The 24759-nt window shown below is 45.1% G+C and overlaps 1 protein-coding gene across 1 annotated transcript in view; it reads right to left on the bottom strand.

Annotated features, from left to right (window-relative positions):
* Positions 1-3416, bottom strand: part of Gna12 (G protein subunit alpha 12) — an 80581-nt gene extending 77165 nt beyond the window's left edge. Inside the window, exon 1 of the mRNA NM_031034.2 lies at positions 3081-3416. Coding sequence (NP_112296.1) covers positions 3081-3383 — 303 coding nt within the window. The 5' untranslated portion in view covers positions 3384-3416. The remainder of the gene's footprint in view (positions 1-3080) is intronic.
* Between the last annotated feature and the right edge of the window lie 21343 nt (positions 3417-24759).

Raw genomic sequence — 24759 nt, 5'->3', positions numbered from 1 at the left:
ACTACTACTAAAAAAAAAAAATCTGGTTCAAAGAACGGCATTGTATAAAACCAAACAAGCAGATTCCTTATTAACAAGTCTTGCTTCTGTTGCTAAGGAAGCCAGGAAATGATTGTTTGGCTCATGGCTTTCCCTGCTGTCCTGCTCCCCACCCCAAGGTCTGAGGGGGACGGGGAAGAACATCCAGTTTAGAACCCTCCCCGCTAATCCCCTGCCTGCCAGGTCCACTTGGGACACAGCCAGCAGAGGTGAGCAGTGTCCTGTTTCCTGATACCCACTCTCAGGCTCTGCCTGCCTCCCGGAGGAGCCCTGCTGGCATCGAGAACATCCAGCCAGCACCAGGGACAACCAGATGGGTAAAGGACAGTGTAAGAACACAGTAACAAGAGCCAGGGCAACATGGCACCACCAGGGCACAGCTGTCCCACTACAGCAAGTCCTGGGTATCCTAGCACAGCCAAAGTACAAGACGGTGACCTTAAATCCAATCTTATAAAGATGACAGAGGCCTTCAGAGAAGAAATAAATAAATCCCTTAAGGAAAATACAATCAAACCGGTGAAGGACATTAAACTGTGTAAGAACTGAAAATGGAAATAGAAACAATAAAGAAAACAAACTGAGGGAATCCTGGGGATGGGAAACCCCGGGAAGAGGTTTTGTGTCAAAGAAAATGCTAAATCTAAAAGATTCATGACACAAAACACCAAGAAATCTGGGACAGGATAAAAAGACCAAATTTAAGAATAGGAATAAAAGAAGATGCGGAAAATATCTTCAACAAAATCACAGAGGAAGCCAGGAAAAGAAAGTGCTGATGAGTGGTAGAGCGCTTGCCTAGGAAGCGCAAGGCCCTGGGTTCGATCCCCAGCTCCAAAAAAAAAAGAACCAAAAAAAAAAAAAAAAAAAAAAAAAGAAAAGAAAAGAAAGTACTGATGAGCACAGGAAGGAGACACTGACTTCTCTAAAATGCACTTAACAGAGCAGAGTAGACTTGAGATCTGAGTTCCTAAAGATATTTTTCTGCCTCCCAAGTTGAAAGAAACTGAGCCCTCCAAGCCTCCCTGTTTCTGGGGTTCAGAAAAGCTGCAAAAATAAAGCCAGGTTCCTTAGAGGAGATGTTGAAAAACAGGCCCCAAATGACGGTCAAGTGTGTTTTACAATACCCTTGAAGATGCGGGAAATTCTGAACGACTAGGCCTATCCCTTTAAGGTGCCTGCCTTAATGTTTATGAACTTCTGCTTCCCTGAGGTTCTGAAAGGTGAGATGTGTGATTTATCCCTCCATATGATTTTTCTTCCCATCTTGAACCCAGAGGAGCCACTTGTATTAAAATGAAATATTTAGTAACAAACATGTTGAGTGTGGGAGTGTTGGCCCGGAAGTCTGGCTCCCAGGATCCCAGCCCAACCGCCCTACACCAAGGTTTCTCAAGGCCGAACAGAAAGACGTGTCCCAGATGGGCTTCTGCGTCCCCTTGCTAACTTAAAAACCCATCAGGCCCTGTAAAATCTAGTCTCGTAGTAGATTTTCTGATATGACAAATCTCTCTATCCGAGAGATGAGAAACTTCACGAGGAAGCTAATCTAGGAGCAGAACAGATTCTGTGTCTAGACTTTGCCTACATCTTCCTTCCTGTGTTAAGTAGTCCAGGCTAGCCTCAAACCTTCTTTGTAGCTAAGCCTTGAACTTAGATCCTCCTGCCTCTACCTCCACGGTGTTGGAATTACAGGAGTATGCCACCTTGACCAGTTTATTCGGCATTCAACCCAGGGCCGTGTGCATGTTGGTAGAGTCCAACAGCTACAGGCCCAGCAGAGCTACGCCCAGCTCTCCAAAGCTCTCTTTGGACCCTCCTGCAAAACTGGTCCTAGTCTCTGTCAATATGACTGTTGACAGGTATGGCACACAGTATAAAGGGCACAAGGGACAGGACCTTGAGTTCATCACCATATGAGGATTACTGTATCCGGTTCAAAGACACAACAACTACGAAACAATGAAGGAAATGTGGACCCTTAATTACAGGAGTTTAGTTCTTTGTTTTTATGCTTTGCAGTGTGGAGGTTGAACGAGAGTTAGACTGGTGCTTGACCACTGAACCACGTCCCTAGGCCCCCTTTTTTTTTTTTAAATTTAGTTCCATAATGGTCCTGTGCATATGCTTTTAAAGCAGGTTTAGTGTCACACACCAAAATGTTTTCTAATACAACTATGTATCTAGAATTAACTTGGAGACCAAGGTGGGGCTGGGGTGCGAGGGGTGGGCAGGGGTGAACGAGATTGGCATAGAATTGACCCTTGTTTTAAAGTTGGGTGGTGGGTGTCTCACAGCTCCTCCTAACATCTCCTCCAACTTGGTGTATAAATTAACTCACCGTACTAAAAAGTTTAAAGAACAAAGTACTGCTTGTAATCCTACCACTGGGAGGATAAGGTCATTCATGACGCCTTGTCTCAAAAATACAAAACAAACATTGGCAACGCAGTTTTTAGTTAGTAATGTCCTACCTAACACGCATGAAGTCGTGGATTCAATCCTCAGCACTCCATGAACAAAGTATAGTGACACAGCGCCCCCCTCCCCCATAATTCCAGTATTTGAGAAGTAGAGAAAAGATCAGGAGTTCAAGGTCATCCTACAAGCTACACGTTGAGTTCAAGGCCAACCTGGGATATATGAGAGAATTTGTCGAAAAAAAATAACCAATAAAATGGTCAATTCTCATTTACAAATAAAAAAAGAAGACCGATGTCCAATCTACACTATAACGTTTGCATGCTGGAGGGACAAGGAGAGTTGGTGACCCTCAATCCACGTGTCCAGCCCTAACACCCCATTCGGAACCCAAACGTGAGAGTGGTTCAGCTTGCATTCCCACGGTCCCCAAGCGTCCAGGGCTTTGCAAACCAATCGCGCCCCTGGAGGTCATTGGAGTAACCCCGGCTGGCGTGGCTTGAGGTCCCTATTGGAAGGGAGGGGCGCCCGGTGGCAGGGTCGCCGGTCCGTGGAGGACAAAAGGGGCGGGGCCCGCGCTCCACCTGGACCAGGTGTGTGTGGGCGGGGCCGCGCGTCACCTTAAGGATGTTGTCGAAGATGGTGTCGCGGAACTCCAGCAGCGCCTTCTGGTCGAACTCCCGGCCGTGGATGATGCGCATCTGCTTGAGGAAGGTGGACTTGCCGCTCTCGCCGGCGCCCAGCAGCAAGATCTTGACCAGCCGCCGCACCGCGCGCCGCTCGCGGGCCAGCAGCGCGTCGATGTCGCGGCTGCGCCGTCGGGCCTCGCGTTCCGCGTCGCGCGCCGCGCCCGCCCTGCGCTCGCGGGCTCCGGCCTCGGCCGGCAGCAAGCAGCGGCTGAGGGTCCGCACCACCCCGGACATGACCGCCCTCAGGCCGCGGCCGCGCCCCGCCGGGGCCCGCGCGCCATGGACGCCCCTCAGCCGGCGCGGCCCTGCCGGGCCAGGCGCCGCCCCGCCCGCCGCTCCCTCAGGCTGCGTCCGCCGCCGCCGCCCCGAGGCCCTCACTCGCCAGGCCCGCTGAGGGGCGGAGGGGAAGGCGCGGAGGGCGGGGCGGTGCCTCGCAAAAACTCTTTTATTGGTTGAGAAGTCGTCTATCTTGTGGAGCGCACCTTTTTATTGGACAAGCGTGCTTTGGAGGAGGCGGGCACTCCTATGGTCCTTGGGGCGGAGCCGGCGCCGAAAGAGGCGGGATCTTTGCGGTTAGGGAGCTTCTCATTGGACTGCCGAGCGAGCTTCTTTCTTTCAGAATGAAAGGGAGGTGGGGCCATTGGGAAGGAGGAGCTGCAGCCCTCCGCGGCCAATTACAAGTGCCCTGCCTGCCTGTCAATCACACTAACTGCGCTTGGGATTGGAAATTGTGGAAAACGGGGCGTGACCAAAAGTGCCAGGTGTACAGAGTGACTTTCTGCCTTGATTCCCAGGTTGGTCGGGCTCTGAGCCCTAGACGTGGCTGCAAAGTTTGGAAATAGTGATGAGGTCCTCCTGCTCTTAAGTTTAGGGGAAAAGCGAAGCCGTTTTCCTTCCAATAACATTGGAGCAGGGTGGGTCATAATTTTCAAACAAAAGCTTCTTTGAGTGTTACATGGGCCCCAACTAAGAAGAAAACAAACAAACAAACAAACAAAACAAAGTTGTATGGGCTTCCCTAGGCACTTTCTTAAAATGTGATTAAGAGGAGATAGTTCAGTGGGAAAGGACATTTTCTGTGAAAGCGTGAGGACGTGAGTTCAAATTCCCAGTTGTGCCTGTAACCGCAGCTTTGGAGAAGCCAAGATAAAGACCAATTCCAGTAACTTGCTGGGCAGGTAAATGATAAGCTTAAGGTTCAGTGAGAGAAGCTATTTGAAATGTTACAGAGGGGAGGCAGTAGAGCCACCTCTTGGTCTTTGCATGTATGTGCGCGCGCGCGCGCACACACACACACACACCCATGTTTGTCATAATCACTCATAGGCAGTTTGATGTGCATAGTGGTCTAAAGCGTGGTGTCTGAAGGGTGTTGGTGCTTCAGGGAGAATCACCACAGAAGCAAGAGAACTGAAATGAGTTTGAAGCCAGCCAGGGCTACATAGTAACTCTTGTCATCTTGGCTAGAGAGATGCTGTCAGAGGAGGTCAGGCTTGTGTGATATAATCCTAGTATTGGAGATCCCAAGACAGGAAAATATGGAATTTGAGGCCAGCTTGAACTAAAGTCTGACTCTGTCTCAAAAAAAAATTTTTTTTCCAGTAAGTGTTACCTGTTCCAGACCCCATTTTTCCATTACAAACAGAAGACAACCTTGGTGTTGGCTCTTGCCTTCCACTTTGTTTGAGGCAGAGTTTCTTATTGTTTGCCATTACAAATGCTGGGCTAGCTGGCTTAGAAACTGAAGACAGCCAGTCTCCACTGCCCATCTTGCGTGGAGGATAGATGCTTGTACTGCATCTATGTGCAGATTCTAGGGATCTGAACACAGGTCCTTCGCTCCTTTGATGTGAATGTCTTACCCACCAAGCCATCTCCCCAGCTCACGGTTTATTTTTTTTTAGTGGGGTCTCATGTATCTCAGCCTGATCAAACTGTAGCTGAGGATGACTTTGAACTCCTGATACTCCCACCTTTGCTTCCTAAATGCTAGAATCACAGGCGTGTGCCGTGACACCTAAGAGTATGTTTCTAGGACAGAAAATAGGGAAATCTGAACCCATGGACTAGAGTTCATACCTTATTCAGTTTTTAAAAACTAAATTAATTCAACGTTTTCAGCAAACACTCCAGACATTTATAAATAACTTTATAAATAGCTTGATGCCGGTGTTTATGGAATCATTAACTATTTTAAAGGACCACTTAGCTTTTTTTTTAGTGACACATTGTGGTGTTTTATGGGGGAAATTATATACTGTTGATAGTATCTAATTTGGGACTTTGACGAGGGTTCTGGCCATAGCCTTCACATTTGCTAAAAGGCTAAAGTGCTTGAAATAAACACGTGTATCCATGCACTCCATAATAGTCTCTTAATTACCCCTGGAATTTATATGCCATGCTGTAATTTCTAAAGTGCTTCTACATACATTATCTGATGTCATCTGTTCTCTCCACAATGCTGGGAGGGAGGCAAGTACCAGGCAGCTGTAATAAAACAATCTGAGGGCTGGAGAGATGGCTCCATAAAGTGCCTGCAGAGCCCTGAGTTCAGATCCCCAGAACCAGATGTCATGGGTGGTAGTGTGTGGCTCCAACTCCCAGTGCAGAGCAGGGGAAGGCAGAGAGAGAGAGAGAGAGAGAGAGAGAGAGAGAGAGAGAGAGAGAGAGAGAGAGAGAGAGAGAGATATCCCGGGAACTTACTGGCCAGTCAGACCAGCTGAATCAATAAGTTTCAGGTTCTTGGGTATCTAATGTGCTTTTTTGTAGTTGTGTTAAATACCATGAGCAAAAGCAACTTGGAAAGAAAAGGGTTTATTATTTTAGCTTCCAGGTTATAGTTCACCACCACTGGAAGCCAAGGCAGGAACTCAAGGCAAGAGCTCAAAGCAGAGTCTGGAATACTACTGCTCACTGGCTTGCTTCCCCTGGCTCAGTCAGTTTTCTTATAAAACCAGGACCACCTGCCCAGGGCTGGCACTGCCCACAGTGGGCTGGGCCCTCCTACATTATATTAGTAATCAGAAGATGGCCACAGGCCAATCTGGTTCCTTTCCCCCTAAATCTGTCAAATGAGAACTGAAGCCAACCACAGCAGACCCTGTATCAAAAAGAAAGAAAGGGTCATGATTGAAGAGAGATATTTAAAGTTGATCTCAGACCTCCACATACCCACATTCACATGTGCGTTTGCGTGCACACTATAGGTCCATATTTGCACACATACTCAAACATACCATACCCTCTCTCAAAGACTGTTGAGTTCCAAGCACTGCCAGTGATCATTAGGTGTAAGTATGGTTCGTTAACAGCAGAACCTGGACAGGAAGCCTGTCCTACTGCCTGCTTCATATAATCTGTGGGTTCAGGGCATGCAGGAGAGTTTGGAAATTTTCCATTACCATTCAGGGATGTATGACTTGTAACGAGTCATTTAACGTCTCTGAAACATGCTTTTCTTATATGTAAATCAGGACAAAAATGGAGTCTTGGGGTTGGAGAGATGGCTCAGTAGTTAAGAAAACTGGGGGCTGGGGATTTAGCTCAGTGGTAGAGCGCTTACCTAGGAAGCGCAAGGCCCTGGGTTCGGTCCCCAGCTCCGAAAAAAAGAACCAAAAAAAAAAAAAAAAAAAAAAAAAAAGAAAACTGGCTGTTCTCCCTCTGGACCCAGGTTCCATTCTCAGCACCCGTACAGCAGCTCGCAACTATGTGTAACTCTAGTTTTATGGGATCAGCTGGCACCAGGCATGTACATGGCTCCCAGGCATACATGTAGGCAAAACACCTGTACACATAAAAATAAAATAGTAAGAAAGAATATGTACCGCTATTGTGGGGAACCCAGTTTCTAGCACTCACATTAGGTAGCCCAAAACTGCCTCTTACTCCAGATCCAAAGGACCCAACACCTTCTTCCAGCTTCTGTGGGCATACACACACATACACACACACACACACACACACACACACACACACACACACACACACGTATACACACAGACGCTAAATAAAAATAAACTAAAAAATGGACCTTGATAAATTTTGAACAAGTTTGCAAAAAAGAAAGGTTTAGGTTGGGGTGGCTCGGTGGATAAACTGCTTGCTGTACAAGCATGAGGGCCTGAGTTTGGATTTTGGTGCCAAAGGTAGAGGCTGGAGGATTAGCAGTGGTGATGGTAGTAATGATAATGGCTTTTGTGATGATGGTGATGGTGACAGTGGTGAGAGTGATGGTGACAGTGGTGGTGGTGACAGTGGTAATGGTGACAGTGGTGAGGGTGATGTGATGGTGATGGTGGTGGTGACAGTGGTGATGGTGGTAGTGGTGATGGTGATGGTGACAGTGGTGATGGTGACAATAGTGATGGTGACAGTGGTGAGGGTGATGGTGACAATGGTGATGGTGGTGGTGACAGTGATGATGGTGATAGTGACAGTGGTGATGTGGCAGTGGCGATGGTGACAATGGTGATGGTGATGGTGACAGTGGTGATGGTGGTAGTGGTGATGGTGATGGTGACAATGGTGGTAGTGGTGATGGTGACAGTGGTGATGGTGACAGTGACAGTGAGGATGATGGTGGTGAAGTTGGTGATGAAGGTAGAATTAGTGGATGGTGGTACCACAAAAATTAAAAATGTTGCACAAAGAAATCTGAATTGTCACTGAGTGAAATAAGGAAGCCTCAAAGGCCAAAATGAAAGAGAAATGAGAGTGAACGTTAACCTTCCAAGTTGGAAACTGTTCAGCTGCCCTTGGACACCTGCTGAAGCCTCAGAACTCTATCTTCCTGTGCTCAAATAAGAGCCAGATGAAGCCCAGGGACATCTGGTAGACCACTGCACAAGGCCAGGCTTGCACAGTCCTCAAAGATTGTGTGGTGGTGCAAACACTTGTCAGCACATCAAGTTCTGAGGAAAGACACTCAGTGTCGTCGCCTTGTTGATACTTCATTATTCTGAGGCAAGGACTCACCATGTAACCTGTTGGGGATTGGTTCTAATGCTCTGACTTAATCTGGAACCTGCATCCAAATACTGGGTCCTAGTTCCCAACTGTTTTTGATCAATCGGTAACAACGTCAGTAGCCAATGGTTGGGCAAAGGGATACAGGGCGGGACCCTTGGATTTGCACAGGCTAGGAACTGGGGAAAGGGAGAGACATGATCGCCATGATATGGTGGGAGATGGATCAGATTTAGAGCTGCAGGAGAGAGAGCCAACGAGCCATATGAGATTTCGGGTAAGGGGCCACTGGGGTAGCAGGGGAAGGTTTAGGAGTGCCCGGCCTTTGAGGTAGACAGCATGTTAAAAATTACTATTAGTGGGGCTGGGGATTTAGCTCAGTGGTAGAGCGCTTACCTAGGAAGCGCAAGGCCCTGGGTTCGGTCCCCAGCTCCGAAAAAAAGAACCAAAAAAAAAAAATTACTATTAGCTAGAGTGTGCGTGTGTGTGTGTGCGTGCGCGCGCGACCGCGTCTTCCATTTGCTGAAGATTCCCTGGCTGGAAGCAGAAAGCTGCTAAAATCTCACGCTACAGTATCCAAGACAACTCTTATAAACGAAAACATTCCATTGGCGCTTACAGAGGTTTAGTCCATCCTCATCATGGCGGAAAGCATAGCAGCACGCAGGCAGACATGGTGCTGGAAAAGGAGCTAAGAGTTCGACATCCGGACCCATAGGCAGCGGAAAGAAAACCGAGCCACTAGGCCTAGCTTGAGCTTCTGAAACTTTGAAGTCCACCCTGGAGTGATGCCTCTTTCCCCCAAAAAGACACACCTCCTAATAGTGCCACCCCCTATGAACCCACGGGGGCCATTTTGTTCAAACCAACACGAGATCCATGGGACCATTTAGGAAGGTCAGTTGCTACCTCAGTATGTCAGCTCCTTTGGCTCCCACCACCCTGGCAGCTGCCCATGTGCTTTATCACAGAGCCAGATCTAAAAGCAAGGAGCAGAAAGAAACCTAAAAGGTGAGCGCTGAGCTCTCTCAAAGTCCCATGTAGAAAAGAGACTCTATGTCCTTATCCGTAAGATCCAAACCCTTGAATCTCACCTGTATCTTTTGGAAGGCAAGGGCTGTTGTGTTTTGAATACAAATGCCCTCCATAAACTCGTGTATTTGGATATTTGGCCCCCAGCTGGTGGGGCCATTTGGGGATGCTATGGAAACTTTAGGAGATGAACCATTGCTGGAGGGAGAAGGTCACTGGAGATGTACACTGAAGTTTTATGGCCTGGCTCCACTTCTCTTTCTGTTTCCTGTGTGCGGATGAAGTATGATCAACCAGCTTCCTGCTCTGGATGATGTGTCTTCCTGGCCATGATGGTCTCCATCTGGAACTGTAAATGAGCCCTTTCTCCCTTATGTTGCTTTTGTCGTGGTGTTTCATTACAACAGCAGACAGGAAACCAGGCTGAGTGGGGTTGGTGCTGCTGGGAAGGGGCAAGAACCAATTAGGGACATGTCTCTGCTCCTGGTGTTGCAAAGACACCGGATTGTTTTTTTAGAATTTTTTGAAAAGCAGTCTATGTTCAGGCTGAGTGTGTTGGCATGCACATGTAGCCTTAGTACTAGGGAGACAGAGGCAGGCAGAACTCTATGTGATGAGGAAAATTTGACCCTTTTACTACCCCTGACACACACACACACACACACACACACACACACACAGAGAGAGAGAGAGAGAAACACACAGACACACACAGTCACACAGACACATACTCACATACACATAGACACATAGACGTAGACACACGAAGACACACATACAAGCACAGACACAGACACACAAACATAGACACACACATATACACACACAGACATACATAAACACAGACACAAACAGGCACATAGATATGCACAGACAGATACAATGACATATAGACACATAGAAACAGATACAGACATACACAGACATACTGACACACACAGACACACAGACACAGACACACAGACACAGGCACACTGACACACACAGATATACACACAGACATACATGCACACACACAGGCACACAAACAGAAACACACAGATAGACACACTGACACATACACACACAGACAGATACAAGACATACACAGACAAGACACACACACACACACACACACACACACCCCAGACAGATACCCTGACATATAGACACACAGACACACAGACCGACTCACTGACATACAGACATATACATACAGACACACACAGACACACATGCACGCTTGAGTGGGTTAGCACACAAAGTAATGGGTCTCACCGTGACATCCTCATGCTGTAACTGTATTTTGTTCTAATTAGATCCCTTCCCCACATCCCCTCCTTCCCAGATTGCACATCCGCATTCCTGTAGTATTCCATTCCTGTATTGCCAATCTCCCTTAAGACAGGTCTCATCATTTGCTTTTACGGTCCCTTTTCCCAGGTTTTTAAAATCATACTTGATATTTTTATTGGATGTTTTTAAAATTTTCATTTCAAATGTTATCCCCTTTCCCAGGTTCCGCTCCAGAAACCCGCTACCCCATCTCCCCTCCCCCTGCTTCTATAAGAGTGCTCCCCCACCCACCCACTCCCTCCCACCTCCCCGCCCTGACATTCTCCTACACTGCAGCCTTGACAGGACCAAGGGCCTCTCCTCCTGTTGATGCCCAACAAGGCCATCCTCTGCTACATATGTGGCTGGAGCCATAGGTCCATCCCCGTGTACTCTTTGGATGGTGGTTTAGTCCCTGGGAGCTCTGGGGAGTCTCGTTGGTTGATACTGTTGTTCTTCTTATGGGGTTGCAAACCCTTCAGCTCCTTCAGTCCTTTCTCTAACTCCTCCATTGAGCACCCTGTTCTCAGTTCAAAGATTGGCTGAGAGAATCCGCCTCTGTATTTGTCAGACTCTGGCAGAGTCTCTCAGGAGACATCAATATCAGGCTCCTGTCAGCATGCACTTCTTGGCATCCACAATAGTGACTGGGTTTGGTGGCTGTATATGGGCTGGATCCCCAGGTGGGGCAGTCTCTGGATGGCCTTTCCTTCAGTTACTGCTCTACACTTTTTTCCCCATATTTCCTCTTGTGAGTATGTTTGTTCCCCCTTCTAAGAAGGACTAAAGCATCCACACTTTGGTCTTCCTTCTTCTTGAACATCATGTGGTCTGTGAATTATATCTTGGGTATTCTGAGCTTTTCGGCTAATATCCACTTATCAGTGAGTACATACCATGTGTGTTCTTTTGTGATTGGGTTACCTCACTCAGGATATTTTCTAGTTCCATCCATTTGCCTAAGAATTTCATGAAGTCATTGTTTTTAATACCTGAGTAGTACTCCATTGTGTAGATGTACCATATTTTCTGTATCCATTCCTCTATTGAAGGACATCTGGGTTTTTCCAGCTTCTGGCTATTATAAATAAGGCTGCTATCTGTTGGTTGCCATTTTGTCCTAATGACAGTGTCCTTTGCCTTACAGAAGCCTTGCAGTCTTATGAGGTCCCATTTGTCGATTCTTGATCTCAGAGCATAAGCCATTAGTATTCTGTTCGGGAAATATTCCCCTGTGCTTATGTGTTCAAGGCTCTTCCCCACCTCCTCTTCTATTAGTTACAGTGTATCTGGTTTTATGTGATCTTTGTACAAGGCAATATGAATGGATTGATTCACATTCTTCTACATGCTGACTGCCATTTGAACCAGCACCATTTGTTGAAAATGCCGTCTTTTTTCCCAGCTGGATGGTTTTAGCTCCTTTGTCAAAGATCAAGTGACCATAGGTGTGTGGGTTCATTTCTGGGTCTTCAATTCTATTCCACTGATCTACCTGCCTGTCTCTGTACCAATATCATACAGTTTTTATCACTATTGCTCTGTAATGCAGTTTGAGGTTAGGGATGGTAATTCCCCCAAAAGTTCTTTTATTGTTGAGAATAGTTTTGTCCATCCTGGGTTTTTGCAAATTGCTCTTTCAAACTCTATGAAGAATTGAGTTGGAATTTTGATGGAGATTGCATTGAGTCTGTAGATCGCTTTTGGCAAGATGGCCATTGTACTATATTAATCCTGCCAATCCGTGAACATGGGAGATCTTTCCATTTTCTGAGATCTTCAATTTCTTTCTTCAGAGACTTGAAGTTCTTGTCATACGGATCTTTCACTTGCTTGGTTAGAGTCACACCAAGGTATTTTATATTATTTGTGGCTATTGTCAAGGGTGTTGTTTCCCTAATTTCTTTCTCAGCCTGTTTATCCTTTGAGTAGAGGAAAGCTACTGGTTTGTTTGAGTTAATTTTATATCCAGCCACTTTGCTGAAGTTGTTAATCAGGTTTACTAGTTCTCTGGTAGAACTTAAGTATACTATCATATCATCTGCACATAGTGATATTTTGACTTCTTCCTTTCCAGTTTGTATCCCTTTGACCTCCTTTTGTTTTCTAATTGTTCGGGCTAGGACTTTGAGTACTATATTGAATAAGTAGGGAGAGAGTGGGCAGCCTTGTTTAGTCCCTGATTTTAATGGGATTGCATCAAGTTTCTCTCCATTTAGTTTGATGTTGGCTACTAGTTTGCTGTATATAGTTTTTACTATGTTTAAGTATGGACCTTGAATTCCTGATCTTTCCAGGACTTTTATAATGAAGGGATGTTGAATTTTGTCAAATGCTTTTTCAGAATCTAATGAAATGACCATGTGGTTCTTATCTTTGAGTTTGTTTATATAGTGGATTACATTGATGGATTTTCATATATTGAACCATCCCTGCATCCCTGGGATGAAGCCTACTTGATTATGATGGATGATCATTTTGATATGTTCTTGGATTTGGTTTGCAAGAATTTTATTGAGTATTTTTGCATTAATATTCATAAGGGAAATTAGTCTGAAGTTCTCTTTCTTTATTGGGTCTTGGTGTGGTTTAGGTATAAGAGTGATTGTGGCTTCATAGGAGGAATTTGGTAGCGCTCTGTCTGTTTCAATTTTGTGGAATAGTTTGGACAGTATTGGTATGAGGTCTTCTATGAAGGTCTGATAGAATTCTGCACTGAACCCATCTGGTCCTGGTCTTTTTTTGGTTGGGAGACCTTTAATGACTGCTTCTAGTTCTTTAGGGGTTATGGTACTGTTTAGATGGTTTATATGATCATGATTTAACTTTGGTACCTGGTACCTATCTAGAAAATTGTCCATTTCATCCAGATTTTCCAGTTTTGTTGAGTATAGGCTTTTGTAGTAGGATCTGATGATTTTTTTGAATTTTCTCAGTTTCTGTTGTTGTGTCTCCCTTTTCGTTTCTGATTTTGTTAGTTTAGATACTGTCTCTGTGCCCTCTGGTTTGTCCGGCTAAGGCTAAGGGTTTATCTATCTTGTTGATTTTCTCAAAGAACCAGCTCCTGGTTTTGTTGATTCTCTGTATAGTTCTTTTTGTTTCTACCTGGTTGATTTCAGTCCTGAGTTTGATTATTTCCTGCCTTCTACTCCTCTTCAGTGTATTTGCTTCTTTTTGTTCTAGAGCTTTCAGGTGTGCTGTCAAGCTGCTGATGTATGCTCTTTCCAGTTTCTTTTTGGAGGCAGAGCATTGTTCAACTTCCATGTGTCTGGGGGCTTTCTGTTGTTTTTGTTGTTATTGAAGACCAGCCTTAGTCCATGGTGATATGATAGGATACATGGGATTATTTCTGTCCTCTTGTACCTGTTGAGGCCTGTTTTGTGACTTATTATATGGTCAGTTTTGGAGAAGGTACCATGAGGTGCTGAGAAGAAGGTATATTCTTTTGTTTTAGGATGAGATATTCTATAGATATCCGTTAAATCCATTTGGTTCAGAACTTCCGTTGGTTTCTCTATATCCCTGTTTCGTTTCTGCTTCTGTGATCTGCCCATTGATGAGAGTGGGGTGTTGAAATCTCCCACTATTATCGTCTGAGGTGCAATGTGTGCTTTGAGCTTTAGTAAGGTTTCTTTTATGAATGTGGGTGCCTTTGCATTTGGAGCATAGATATTCAGAATTGAGAGTTCATCTTGGTGGATTTTTCCTTTGATGAGTATGAAGTGTCCTTCCTTATCTTTTTTTTTTGATAATTTTTGGTTGAAAGTTGACTTTATTCAATATTAGAATGGCTACTCCAGCCTGTTTCTTGGGACCATTTGCTTGCAACATATTTTCCCAGCCTTTTACTCTAAGGAAGTGTCTGTCATTGTCACTGAGGTGCATTTCCTGTATGCAGCAAAATGCTGGGTGCTGTTTACGTATTTAGTCTGTTAGTCTATGTCTTTTTAGTGAAGAATTGAGGCCATTGATGTTGAGGGATATTAGGGACCAATCATTGTTACTTCCTGTTATTTTCGATGATAGAGGTGGGATTATGTTTGTGTGTGTCTCTTCTTTTGGGTTTATTGCAAGATTACTTTCTTGCTTTTTCTAGGGTATAGTTTCCCTCCTTGTGTTGGAGTTTTCCATCTATTATCCTTTGTAGGGCTTGGATTTGTGGAAAGATATTGTGTAAATTTGGTTTTGTCGTGGAATATCTTGGTTTCTCCATCTATGTTAATTGAGAGTTTTGCTGGATGTTCTCTTAGAGTCAGTATCTCTGCCTAGGATCTTCTGACTTTCATAGTCTTTGGTGAGAAGTCTGGTGTAATTCTGATAGGTCTGCCTTGATATGTCGCTTGACCCTTTTCCCTTACTGCTTTTAATATTCTTTCTTTGTTTTGTGCATTTGGTGTTTTGACTATTATGTGATTGGAGAAATTTCTTTTCTGGTCCAATCTATTTGGAGTTCTGAAGGCTTCTTGTATGTTTATGGGTATCTCTTTCTTTAGGTTAGGGAAGTTTTCTTCTATAATTTTGTTGAAGATATTTACTGGCCCCCTTTTTTTTCTTTTTCTTTTTTTTCGGAGCTGGGGACCGAACCCAGGGCTTTGTGCTTGCTTTACTGGCCCTTTAAGTTGGGAACCTTCGCTCTCTTCTATTCCTATTATTGTTTTATCTTTTCATTGTGTCTTGGATTTCCTGAACATTTTAGGTTAGGATCTTTATGCGTTTTGAATTTTTGTTGTGTCAGTGTTTTCTATGGTACCTTCTGCCTCTGAGACTCTCTCTTCTATCTCTTGTATTCTTTTTTTTTTTTTTTTTTTTTTTTGGTTCTTTTTTTTTTTTTTTTCGGAGCTGGGGACCGAACTCCGGGCCTTGCGCTTCCTAGGTAAGCGCTCTACCACTGAGCTAAATCCCCAGCCCCTATCTCTTGTATTCTATTGGTGATGCTTGGGTACGACTCCTGATCTCTTTTCTAGGTTTTCTATCTCAGGGGTTGTCTCCCTTTATGATTTCTTTATTGTTTCTATTTCCATTTTTAGATCCTGGATGGTTTTGTTCAATTCCTTCACCTGTTTGGTTATGCTTTCCTATAATTCGTTAAAGGTTTGTGTGCGTGCGTGTGTGCGTGCGTGCGTGTGTGTGTTTCCTCTTTAAGGGTTTCTACCTCTTTACCTTTGTTGTCTTGTATTTCTTCAAGGGAGTTATTTATGTCTTTCTTAAAGTCCTCTACCATCATCATGAGATGTGATTTTAAATCAAAATCCTGCTTTTATGGTGTGTTGGGATATCCAGGAATTGCTGTGTTGGGTGAACTGGGTTCTGATGATGCCAAGTGGCCTTGGTTTCTGTTGCTTATGTTCTTGCACTTGCTCCTTGCCATTTGGTTATCTCTGGTGTTAGCTGCTCTTGCTGTCTCTAACAGTGACTTCACCCTCCTGTAAACCTGTGCGTCAGCACTCCTGGGAGACACAGGGTCAGCTCTGGGTGCAAATGGAAACCGGAAGGATCCTGTCCCAGAGTTCTCCTTGGTTCCTGTGTCCTGAGGGCCCAGGCAGGTCCCTAGAAGCAGAAGTCATGGTCTTACCTGTGCTCTCAGGTGTGTCAGCATCCTGAGACTAGCTTTCCCTTGGTGGGATCTGGGTGGAGAGTTCTTTTTTCCAGTTTTATCACACGCACACATGCATGCATGCACGATTTAAAATCTAGACTCCACATATAATAGAATACAATCTTTGGTTCTTTTTTTCTGAGTCTGGCTTATTTTGCTTAACACAATGATCTCCAGTTCCATCTCTTTTCCTTCTTTCAGGTGCATAAAATTCCCCTGTGCATGTGGGCCACATATTTCTTTTTTTTTTTTTTTTTTTTCGGAGCTGGGGACCGAACCCAGGGCCTTGCGCTTCCTAGGTAAGCGCTCTACCACTGAGCTAAATCCCCAGCCCCGGCCACGTATTTCTTATTCACTCATCTGTTGGTAGACATCTGGACTGGCTCCATAACTTTCCTAAAGTGTGAATCATGCAGCAGTGAGCACAGATGTAAGATTGATCTGCAGTACTTTGAGTCCATCCTTCGATGTGGTACAACTGAGCTCATGGTAGTTCTAGCTTTTGAGGAACCACTGTACTGATTTTAATAGTGGCTACACCGTGTTACAGTCCCGCCAACGTGATCCAAGGTTTACCTCTTCTATCTTTGTTGTTGTAAAAATATAAAAATAAAAATAGTAAGGTTGTCTTTTAGCCTCACTAGGTCCCGCACCTCAGTGCCCCAAGATATCTGCCGGATATCTTAATTCTCAGTCAGCAAAGCGTCTCACCTGCTTTGCTCCATCCCCTATCACACTGCCAAAAGCCTCTCTCTGAGCCTGGCAGCAATCTCTCTACCTATCTAGTTCCCAAGGCAGGTTTCCATGCCAGAAACACACATCCCAACTGTGCGGCTGCCCAGACCAGCTGCCGCATACTTTCTTACACTTAAATTGCTACATGAAAGAACACACAACACAATAGCCTTTGACCCAATTGATAAGATATAATTGCCCACCTAAACATACAAAGCCCAGTACCATCCATCCCTTAAGAACATTAGTAACAACCTGTAAATACACAGAGTGGAATCTTAAGGTCACCTGCCATATTGTCCTGCCACGGCTTCTCTCCCTGTCCCTTCCTCCTTTCTGTTCCAGTCTCCTGTCTTTCTTCAAACTTTTCTCCCGCCCATCCTTCCTTCTCGTCCAATGACAGGCCTCCTTCTATCTTGTACCCGCCTCACCTGGACATCATCTCACGTATCTTAGTTATTTTTCTGTTGGGATAAAACATCATGGCCAAATGAAGGGTTTTCTGAGGGGCGGTGGTGGTGCTTATGGTTCTGGTGGGACAGGTCCCGAGTAACCATGGCAACAGCATGGCAGCAAGCAGCAAGCATAGTGGCTGGAGCTGAAAGCTTACTGAGGACTCACACTTCAAACCACAGTGGTATAAAAGTTTAAACTCTCAGAGCCAGTCTCAAGAACATGCATCCTCCAGTAAGGCCATATCTATTGAACTGCCCCAACCGTGCCACCAACTAGGGACCAAGCATGAAAATTCCCAAGACTATGGTGAGTATCTCATCTAAACCACCATCCTAACCTGCATTGTTTTCCCCTCCTCTCTTTCTTTCTTTTTGTTTTTAGTCCCATCTATGGAGGCAGAGATGTCATAGCCAAGTCACACACTCACAGTCCTACCCTTTGATGCTACTAAATGGCCATAAAATGGTACCATGAGCTTTGCGGGGAACATTAGGTTCTAAGCTCCCCCCTGACTTCCCTGCATCTAAGGAGTACTTGCCCAGGGTGGGTGGACACAGTTAACACATATTGTATAACTGTATTAAGCTGTCAAAGAATAGCCAATATCTGGGGTTGGGGATTTAGCTCAGTGGTAGAGCACTTGCCTAGCAAGCACAAGGCCCTGGGTTCAGTCCCCAGCTCCAAAAAAAAAAAAAAAAAAAAAAAAAAAAAAAAAAAAGCCAATATCATCACAACAATGGGGCTGGAGAGGTGATTTGTCTGTTAAGAGTGCTTGTTGCTTTTCCAGAGAAGCTGAGTTTGTTTTCCAGCATCTGTATTATTAGGTGGCTAACAAACCACCAGTAATTCTATCTCCAAGAGATCCAATGCCCTCTTCTGAGCATTGAGCACCTGCACACATCTATCCATTCACCCACCCACCCATCTATCCATCCATCCATCCATCCATCCATCCATCCATCTGCCTATCCATCTACCTATTTGCTCCTCTAAACATTCATCCATCTACCCACTTGTTCATCCATCCAATGATGATATAGATCTGTCTCCTCATCCATTCGTGCTGCCATGTATCCATGTATCCATGCATCCATGCATCCATGTATGCATCCATCCATCCATGCACCCTTGCATCCATCCATCTACCCATACCTCTCTCCCTCCCTCCCGCCCCCTCTCTCTCCCATCCCTCCACCCATCTACCCAATGCCTCTAATTACCCATCTAACCATCCATCCATTTGTTATATTCATCTATCCACCCACTTCCCTGTCCATCCTTTCAATTATCCTGTTGTGGGTTGCCCTGCCCACTTCTGTTCCTATTCTGATGTTAATTCCGCTTCCTCCAGAGGGGCTGCCCTGATGAGGAGTGGATCACGTACTCAGGTGATGTCATGCGAACCTTCTCCCCATTCTTACTGGTCACATAAAGGCTGCAGCCTGTGATTGGGCAGTGGAAGGGAAAGGTGGGGCTGGAGCTCTTAGAGAGCGGAAGAAGGGAAGGGAAAGGACGGAGGAAGAGGATGTGGGAGGAAGACGGAGCAGAACTACGTGACTGGAGAGACTGCAAATAGCAAGGGATCTCACAGCTGGGGAGTGGAGCAGTGCAGTGGTGAATCCGCCCAATCTAGGTGTGCAGCTTATAAATATTATAACTGAGTTGTGTTCCTTACGCGGGCTCATTGGGATTGGAGATTTACTACAACATTATCCCACCATATACCATGGATCTACTCATCTATCACCTACTTGCCCACCCATTCATCCATCCGCCATTACATTTACCTATCATCCGCCCAATCACTCCTCTAACCATTTGTCCATCCTCCCACCCACCTGTCTGTCTATCCACCAGCGCATGCAGGCATCCATCCTTCTATCCATCCACTTAACTCCACTATCCACTCATCCATGTTGTGGTACGTACTAAATCTGGTGGACCTTTTATCCTGCGCTAAGGTCAGCACCCGTAGGGCCACATGGCACTGCGGGGAACTTTTATCTCAGTGGCTCCATGCTGCCCCTATGTACTCTCAGACCCAGGTGGTCTGCGAGCCGTTCTGGGGGGCACCTTGCCACACTGGTCCCTAGAGTTAGTTCCAGCACCAGAAGGTCATATGGAACTAACCATAATTTATCTCTGGTTAGTATCTCTCCTAGCGGCTCTCTACTAGGTGCGAACTCTCTGGTTTCAGTTACCCAGTGAAATCAGGGCTCTAAAGGTCCAGCATGGGGCTGGTCTATCGTGGCTCCCTGCCACAGACTCTGCCCACACTCCCAACAACGCGCCCCCCCTCCCCCAGTAGTTAAGGTATAAACTCTTAACTACCTGGTGAAATCAGGACTCGATAAACTGTAATTTATCAATCAGGTTTATATATTAAATTCTCAATCTACAATGCGTGTACTACACAGTACACTCATAACCAATTGATAAAGATATAAACTGGCTATCTAGATAAGATAAATTGACCTATAGAAATCTATCCCTTAAGAAATATTGACAACAACCTGTATCTGTGTAGAGATGCATGGTGAGGATCATTTACATCTGCTTCCATATTGCCTCCCTCCTTCCTTCCTCTCCCTCTCTCTTTTTTTCTCTTTTCTTTTTTTTCGGAGCTGGGGACCGAACCCTGGGCCTTGCGCTTGCTAGGCAAGCACTCTACCACTGAGCCAAATCCCCAACCCCTCTCCCTCTCTTTCTAAAACTTTGTTCCCTCCTACCCTTCCTTCTTGGCCAATGACAGGCCTTGTTTTTTTTTTTTTTTTTTTTTTTTGGTTCTTTTTTTCCCGGAGCTGGGGACTGAACCCAGGGCCTTGCGCTTCCTAGGTAAGCGCTCTACCACTGAGCTAAATCCCCAGCCCGACAGGCCTTGTTTTATCTTGTGTCTACTTTCAGCTGCATAAAGATATCAACCTAAACTTCACCCTTTCTATCTAATTGAAAAAAGGAACTTTTCTCTCAAATATTTGTCGAGTACAACTTTTACCATTCTGTAATTTATAAAACATAAAATACACCTAACTCCCAGTCCAACATTTTGTCAGTTAAACAGAACATTTAGTTTTTTATTCCAGCTTAAGAAAGGCTTAAAATCCATGTTAGGTCCTGGCTAGCTTCTTGTACACTATCTGATAACTATCCAATTAAATATGTTTTCTCTCAATGTTAAATAGCCTGGGTGGGATATGAGACTATAACTAGTTTCAAACCTGTGAGAAATCTGAAAATGCCCGATATTATCTGAAAATATAGTGGGCCCAACATGGCTCTCAAGCTGAGGCAGGTTGAAGAGACAATCGTCTGCCAGTACAGTCCCCTGTCCCCAACTAGAAGGGAACCAGTCTTCATCCTTCTGGCCCAGGAATCTGACAGACCTTAGTGAGACAGGAATTAAGGATTAGCTCACTCTGTCTCAGCAGAACTAAGCTGTCCTAACCTGTAAACTGTGTCCTCTCAAGGACAGTGCAGATCCGTAGGAGAAATGGGCAGTTTCTGCCCAGTGGCCACCGTAGCCACAATGTACCTCACCTGGAGGTAGAGATACCCAGCTGCTCTCTTGTGTCCACAAATGGCGAGTGTTAGGCGCAGACGTGTCTCAGCAGGTGACTAAATAACGTTAAATGTCACATTCTGTGGATTTCTGACTTTTTTGGGAAACCATCTAACTATGTAAGTAATCTGGACTGTTGTCAGTTAACTATCTTAGTAAATTATCTCGAAAGCACCCTATGAGTAATCTTAGAGCCATGAATTTGCTATCTGGCCCTTCACTCACATATATTTTTTTAAAGATTTATTTATTTATTATATGTGAGTACACTGTCGCTGTCTTCAGACACACCAGAAGAGGGCATTGGATCCCATTACAGATGGTTGTGAGCCACTATGTGGTTGCTGGGATTTGAACTCAGGACCTCTGGAAGAGCAGTCGGTGCTCTTAACCGCTGAGCCATCCCTCCAGCCCTCACTCACGTGTTTAATCATCTCAGATTAGTTTTCCTATAGCGGTAAAGAACTGGGTCTAAGCCTTGTATACTTAAATGCGTTGTATAGTCACACTGCCTATATATGAGAGTAACAATATTAATTTCAATTTTAAGCCGATAAGAAATTCATACCAAAGAAAATCTTAAACTTGTGTCAGATAAATTCTGTGCCAAATGTAAAAGATTATAACTTTAGCTTAGTAACAAATCTGAGGGTTTCTACCAAATGAGATTATGGCTTTACAATCGATTCAAGTTAATTCCTCCCTGTTAAATTATGACCATTTCTAAATTCTCTAGAAAGATAGCCTTAGAATAACCACTTCCAGCCTCCCAAAGTTCTCAGGGTGATGACTCTTCAATAACTTCTTCAAGTTGTACCTGGGCATTGAGATGTAAGTACCCCACAGTGCCATGTGGCCCAATGGTTCTGGTACCAGCGTGGGATAAAAGGTTAATACTTTTTAATATTTACTGCAACACATCCATCAACTCACCCACCCACTAAATACCCACACATAACTGTCAACACATCAGCTTCCTGGCCCCTTCCTGTTTGCCCCTTTTTCTGTTGGACATGAAGCAAAAAGTTCAGAAACATCCAAGCCCGTGGGGCTCAGTAAAAATGCATGATACCCACTGAATCCATGAGCCCAAAATAAACCTTTCTTCCCTAAGTCATTCCCTTAAATGTTCCCTTTTGATCACTGAGACACAAAAATAACTAATACACAACCCACTGATGGGGCCAGTTAGAGATCTCTGGGATCTGGAATAAATTTCGGCCTCAGTTGAGTTCTCTAAGGTAGTGTATGAGAGAGGGAGAGTATGTGCATGCACAAAGGGATTTATTTTAAGGCATTAGTTTATACAGTTGTGGAGGCTGCGAGGTCCAACATCTGCAGTGTGGGCCAGCAGGGTGGAGATCCGGAAGAGCAGATGTAGGTCAAGGCCAAAAGCATCTGCTGGAGAAACTGTCCTTCCTCATGGAAGTCAGTCTGCTTGTTCAAACTTTCAGCTGCCCAGATGTGGTCCACCCACAGCATGGGCACTGTGCCTTTCTCTAAGTTCATCGATTTAAATGTGTGTCCCATCCAGATACACCCTCACAGAAGCAACCCAGAAGCATCAGGGTCATGTTAGATGGCTGGATACAGTGTGATACCAGCGAGGCTCCGTGACTCAGCTAAACCAACACGTAAAATGGGACATGTCCGTCTGCATTAGAACACTGAGTGGGTTGGGGAGATGGCCCAGTCAGCAGAGTGCTTGCCTCCCAAGCATGAAGAGCTGAGCGTCACTCTTCAGAACCCATGTGAGAAGCTGGATATGGTGGCACGCGCCTCAAATTCTGGCTTTGGCAAGATGGGACAGTCAGTCAGTCTGATGGGTCCCTTTGGCTTACTGGTGAACTAGCTTGCCGGTGTGGCCAATTTCTGGGCCAGCAAGAGCCCCTACCTCAAATGAAAGGGGAAGGCACCAGGGGATGACATCTGAAGATGTCTTCTGACCTCTGCACACATGCCATGCATGCATGAAGTCCATATTAATGCAAATGCATGTGTTTGTGCATGTGCATTCACACAAATGTGCACATATACACACATACTACATACATATATACATACTACATACATACATACATACATACATACATACATACATACATACATACACAGAGACGGAGAGAGACAGAGAGAGTCAGAGACTTGACACAAGATTTCTTCAGCATTCCCAAAGGACACCAAAGACTCCATGTGTAGCCTGCTGTTAAATGTTCTGTGAAAGTTTCTACCCACAGCAACTTACCCACAGTGAGACAGTAACCTACTTATGATGGTTGAGCCTTGCTCAGAGCCTGAGACGAAGTGACATAGTTGTCCAAATCTGCTGAATTGCTTCTCAAAAACTGCCTCTCATGTCTATAAATATTCTCTTCCTGGAGTCGGGGGACAAGTGATTCAATTCTAGATTCAAATAGGGAAGCAGGGGTGAGGGTGGAGGCCACAGTGGAACACATGCTTTAGTGTGCAGGAAGCCACAGTGCCCAAGCAATGGGACAGAAGCAGACAGGGAAGTGCTTCTGAGTATGGGGCCCAGGTTTCATGACCAACCCTTCCTTAAAAAATGTGCTGACTTTAGAACAAACGAGGCAGTAGCTGTCCCTCCAAAATGTGCTGGCAGTGCTCCTCAGAGTCCTCATGTCCAGTTCTAAAAATACAGACCCATTCCTCTATCAATACTATCAAGGCCCCAAGGTTCTGAGCTTGCTGCCCACCCATCCACCCATCCACCCATCCACCCACCCATCCACCCATCCACCCATCCACCCACCCATCCACCCACCCATCCACCCATCCATCCATCCATCCACCCATCCACCCATCTATCATCCATCCATCCAACCATCCATCCATCCACTTATCATCTGTCCGTCCATCCATCCATCTATCCATCCACCCACCCATCCATCCAATTACTCACTCATCTATCTACTGATTCATCCATCTATCTACCTACCCACTGATTTACTGACCCGCCCATCTATCTATCCATCTACCAACTCAACTATCCATTCATTCCATCCATCCGTTCATCCACCCATCTGTCCATCCATTGATCTTTTACTCCCTCCCTTCCTCCTTTCTTTCCTCCCTCCATCTTCCAACTTATCTATCCCTATATTCTCCTAAGTATTGTATGCACCCACCCACTCACTAATTCTTCCACCCACCCACTCATTTCTCTAGCCTCCATCCACCCATCTTCCATTCAGTGCTGGATCCAATTCATGTGCACCAGCCTCACCTTGATGGACACAGTCTCTTCCTCATGGATGATCTCGGGAGACAGACAAAATATGTTTGTACATGTACACTCAAGTTTGTTAAGAGCCAAGAATGAGAATTCTGGAAATCCATTAATCCATCCATCCAACTATCCATCCATCTACTCACTCACTCACTCACTCACTCCTCACTCATCCATCTACCTGGATAGAAGATCATGGTAGTTGGGTCCAGTTTAGTAGTATGGGATCAAGTAATGCTTCTCTGAGAAGCTGAGTTTGATTGGAGGAAGATGGTGTCTTAATTTTATTTGTTTCTATGATCAAATACCTTGACAAAAACACGTTAATGGAGAAAAGGGTTTATTTCAGCTTACAATCTTAGGCCGCAGTTCATCATTGTGGGTAAGTCAAGGCAGAAGACTTCTAGAGTGGAGAACAGAGAGAAATGAATGCAGGCATGCTCACTTGCTTGCTTGTTTGTGTTAGCTTGGTTTCTCTACTCTTATATAGTTCAGGGCCCCTGCCTAGGGAATGGTGCTGCCCATAGTGGGTGGGTTTTCCCATATCAAGTAAGACAATTAAGATAATCCCGTACACACATGCTCACAGGCCAACCCAGTTTAGACAGTTCCTCATTCTAGATGTGTTAAGTTGACAATTTTTTTTTTTGGTTCTTTTTTTTTGGAGCTGGGGACCGAACCCAGGGCCTTGTGCTTGCTAGGC

The sequence above is a fragment of the Rattus norvegicus genome, chromosome 12 (assembly GCF_021556685.1).
Source record: "Rattus norvegicus strain SHRSP/BbbUtx chromosome 12, alternate assembly SHRSP_T2T, whole genome shotgun sequence".
Lineage (NCBI taxonomy): Eukaryota > Metazoa > Chordata > Mammalia > Rodentia > Muridae > Rattus > Rattus norvegicus.
The sequence above is the reverse complement of the archived record's forward strand: the minus strand, read 5'-3'. Positions and strand labels throughout refer to the sequence as shown.